At 47.4% G+C, this 4,575-nt stretch overlaps 1 protein-coding gene across 1 annotated transcript; it reads left to right on the forward strand.

Moving 5' to 3' along the window:
- Window positions 1–2,123: 2,123 nt before the first annotated feature.
- LOC123168494 (uncharacterized) lies at window positions 2,124–4,214 on the forward strand. Its single transcript, XM_044586382.1, has 8 exons — window positions 2,124–2,593; window positions 2,708–2,729; window positions 2,838–2,894; window positions 3,001–3,082; window positions 3,163–3,258; window positions 3,350–3,474; window positions 3,552–3,570; window positions 3,685–4,214. The coding sequence occupies exons 1-8, from the start codon at window positions 2,491–2,493 to the stop codon at window positions 3,829–3,831; spliced, it is 651 nt and encodes a 216-aa protein (XP_044442317.1). The 5' UTR covers window positions 2,124–2,490; the 3' UTR covers window positions 3,832–4,214.
- The last annotated feature ends 361 nt before the right edge of the window (window positions 4,215–4,575 follow it).

Below are 4,575 nucleotides of genomic sequence, written 5' to 3' on the forward strand. Positions count from 1 at the left end.
AACAACTCCATTAGGTCAGTCTTGATGACATCCCAGAAGTTCTGATAGAACTATGCAGGGAAGCCATCAGGTCCTGGAGCTTTATTGTGTTCCATTTGGAACACCACAGCTCTCACCTCCTCTTCAGAGAAATGTGCTACCAGGACCGCCAGGATATCATTCTCTTCAGTCGTGACTTGTGGAATATCATCTATTCGGGTCTCATCGAGACTGAAGTTCCCTTCATCTGGAGCCCCAAATAGAGACTTGTAGTATTTGGTTATATAACGCTTGAGCTCTTCCTGGCCTTCGATCCGTCCTTCATCCTGTTCGAGGCTAAAAATACACTTCTTTCGGTGTCGCCCATTGGCAACCAATTGAAAATAACGTGTATTGCTATCTCCCTCCAGAATGAATGGGGCGCCGGATCTACGGTACCACTTGAGTTCCTCTTCTCGCAATAGACGTGCCATTTGCTCATTGGATTGATTTTTATGTCAATCTCATGTTGAGACAACGTGCGAGTCTCTGTGATTTTGTCGAGGTCATCAATAATAGTGGAAAGACACTGCTTTTCTTTTTTTCTATATACCACTGGTGTGCTTCGCCCATCCAGTTAGGAACTGCCTTGCGGCTCGAATTTTAAAGTTCCATCTCTGAATTGGTGTGCGACCAATGGCGGGCCTCTCCCATACATTCTTAACCATATCCGCAAAGCCATCACGTTGTAACCATCCCAATCCGAATTTGAATGGGCGGCGAGCAGTGGGAAGACTAGCAGAGTTAGACTCAAGAATGATGGGTGCATGGTCCGAAAGTGTCTCAATACGCTCTAGGGCACGCACTGTTACCAGAGGGAATTTTAGTTCCCATTCGGTATCCATGAGTACCCGATCGAGTTTCTCGTATGTCGGCACCGAACGATTATTGGCCCAAGTGAATTGTCACCCCGACATACTGGCTTCCTGAAGATTCAAACTGCCAATGACAACGTTGAATAAGAAATGCCAGTGAGTGTCAAAATAGTCGTTATTTTTCTCTTCCTGGTACCTAAGGATATTGAAGTCGCCTCCAATAAGCATTGGGTGATACTTTCCAATGAAAAACAGCCTTACACTATTCTATGGATACTATCATAGATTTGACACACATGTGCTTGACAAATAAACAGATATTGGACAAATAAGCCGGTGAATCTACAATAGAGTTGAACTTTTCCATGTCCTACTTTATAAATTACACTAATTTGAACGAGCTCATCCTAGTTCAAAGAATATATACCAGGGTTGTACTCCCTCCATTCCCAAATATGTCTTTTTAGACATTTCAATAAGTAACTACATACGGAAAAATGAGTGAATCTATGTTCTAAAATATGTCTACATACATTCTTATGTTGTAATTCATTTGAAATGTCTAAAGAAACTTAACAGGGGATACTAGATAATGGGCTAGTTTAATTCTAACGTAATTTTGTTGAAAACTTACAGTGGTATGCACTATGTGGCAATAGCAGTAAAACTGGCAAGAGTGGGGAAATGGCAAAGCGGTAAAGTGGTAAAAATGTACTAGAGTACTAGGTGCACGCATAAGCCGGGCCAAATCTTCAGGCTACTTGAGAGAGAGAAACAAATGAAGTAACAAGACTTGATCTGTTTCCTCAAAAGAAGAAGAAAAGAACAACTTGATCAGCAAACTGGGAAGCCTCTCGAAACTTTCTCAGGGGTTATAAGCACCACCGATTATTTCTGGTAGGTGTGAATTCCCCTGTGCAGATCGAGAGGAGGAAACGGAAGGTAGGTCGCCCTTGTGCTGCTCACAGTCATAGACCTTGGCGTGTCCCGCGCGGCGGCGCACGGCGGCACGGACGCTCTCCAGTCACGAACTGCATGCATGCTGGACCCATCGTGCGGACTCTTGCTTCAGAGACTTCACGATCCGGTCATCCTTCGCCTTGGTTTGATCGCTTGCAATGGAAGCTTCCAACGTGTACCATCTTCTCACTTTCCAGACGACGACTCTGGCATTGACCGTCGACCATTTCTTCCGGCGGCCGACCGGGACTGGCACCAAAGCGCGCCTATCTTAAGCGACTAGCCATCGCCAACCCGCCATTGCTGCCTTGCTAGATAAGCTATCCAGAGCTCCCTCGCAGTCGCCGCCAAGACGACCGCGTGGGACCGCGAGGATGCTGAAATGTTCAAGAACCCTCAACAACGAATATTACAAGTGTACGCGTCGGCTAGGGAGCCTTGACTACGGTGGCCTCCGTGGTCTTTTTTGAGTGTTTGGCGAGCCTGCACGCTCTGTACGGGCTATGCTTTGTAATTCGATAGTGGCTTGTTAAGCTCCGTCCGAACTTTGTGTCATGGGCCGGTGTGGCTTTTGGTTGTTTTAAGACTGGTTGGTGTGCTACTCTGTTGTTGGGGTTTTATTAATTTAAAGCCGGATGTATCTGGCGTCTTCATTCTAAAAAAAGAGCCGGAGCAACCCAGCGCGCGCTGCGGCGAGATGGCGGCGTCGCAGGAGTACATGGACAAGGCGCTGCTCCGGCGGAGCTACCGCAACGTCTGGCAGACCGACCTCACCTGCGCCATCCAGGCGGATTTCCCATGTGTGTATCCTATCCTGCCAACTTATGAAGTACTGAGTAGATGTTTTGATTTCTCAAGATATGTCAGGACCTGATCTTATTTTTTGCGTCCTTTTGTTCTACCTTTTGATGCAGACTGCTGTCTGTCGCTGTGGTGGTGAGTGGGCACTGTTCCGATTCTCCGGATCCCAGGCGTTGGAGTTCCCAGCTGATGAATACTAACAACTGTATCTGTTTTGTGTTTTGAACTTTTGATGTTATCCAGCGGCCCATGCGTCTCTTACATGCTCCGCAGGCGTGCTCTCTACAACGACATGTCGAGGTGAAGCTTAATTTTCATTGTTCTAGTGTTTCCTTTGATTTGTAGTACTGGTACAGTTCTCTGTTCTTCAGTCTCGCTCATCCATGCGTCTCTGTCGGCGTTCCAGATACGTGTGCTGCGCCGGGTACATGCCATGCAGCGGCAGGTGCGGCGAGAGCAAATGCCCAGAACTATGCCTCGCAACAGAGGTGCGTGCGTGCGTGACACATGCGTTCTTCTACCTCTTGGCCTCCTCTTAATTTTCAACTCTGATCAACCGGATTTGCAGGCGTTCCTCTGCTTCGGCAGCTCGGTTGCTTCGACCAGGTTCCTGCTGCAGGACGAGTTCAACATCCAGACGACCCAGTGCGACAACTGCATCATCGTACTACCTCATTCCCACTGCCATCGTTTCACAACTTCGCAAGTGATCACTTATCATCTCTGAACTCGTTTTGGTTACTGCGTGCGTGCAGAGCTTCATGTTCTGCCTCCAGCAGCTGGCCTGCATCTGCTCCCTGGTCGCCTGCATCGTCGGCAACCAGGAACTCTCCGAGGCTTCGCAGGCGATCTCCTGCGTCTCCGACGCGGTCTACTGGACGTAAGACACTCTCTGACTTCTTCCCCAGGCCATTTGAAGAAACCTTCTTTCTGAACTGCATGAATTTGTTTGTGCAGGGTTTGCTCCTGTATGCAGGTAATGGCACACGAGCTTCGCTTCGCTTAAACAACTGAAGCTTTCTTGTTCCTTGATGACATTGAACACTTGAGCCGACGCTGACACGGCGATCGATCTGATGGAATTTTCCAGACGCAGCACAAGGTGGAGATGGACAAGAGGGATGGCAAGCTGGGCGGGGCTGCGATGACGGTCCCTCCGACGCAGCAGATGTCACGCATCGATCAGCCGATGCCGCCTCAGGTCGGGTATGCGCCGCAGCCAGCGTCCTACAGGTAGTTCTGTGGGGTCTTGGGCTGCCGTTGCGAGTGGGAAATGGATGGAGATCAAGTAGCTGATATTATGTTCCTCCTGTTTTAGTAGGCGAATTTTGAGGCTTGGGGTCAGCTTAGAACTTGTCATATTTTTTGCATCCAAATATTCCAGCAAGTGAGAATGATTATATCCATAGCAATCTACATATGGAATTTACTCCAGAGGCAGAACAGTCTCGTCATAAAAGGGGAGACCTCTTCTTCTGTCACGGAGAAGAAAATCCCAGCATGATAAAGCAAACTCTCACAATCCCAGAAGAGATGCAAAAGAGTTTCCTCAGTGCTTTGTTGACAAAGGCTGCAGTTGTAATTATTCATAAAGAAGTCTTTCCTCTTGAGCAGAGCTTTGGTGTTTGTTCTATCGTGGAGAGCCAACCAGACAAAGATCTTACGTTTGAGTCTACTTTCATTCTTTCAGTTTTTACTTTTTTTTTGAAAATCACATGGCCTTTAAAGTTCCCCATAAGGTTCGCATACATTTTGGTGGAGGAGTATTTGTTAGGCTGATCGCTGCAAATCCAGATATCCTTTCCATCCAGCTGAGAGCCCTGTGGCAAAAGGTTTTGAAGCTCAATGAACTGATCATATGCTTAACTGAAAATGGCCCATGGAACAGTTCAGAAAGGTCAACAGAGGCCTTGACCAATGAAAGAGGCACCATAACATCTTTGGCAAAAGAGTGCAATTCAGGAAATTTATGAGCAAGTGC

Source organism: Triticum aestivum, chromosome 1D (assembly GCF_018294505.1).
Source record: "Triticum aestivum cultivar Chinese Spring chromosome 1D, IWGSC CS RefSeq v2.1, whole genome shotgun sequence".
Classification (NCBI taxonomy): domain Eukaryota; kingdom Viridiplantae; phylum Streptophyta; class Magnoliopsida; order Poales; family Poaceae; genus Triticum; species Triticum aestivum.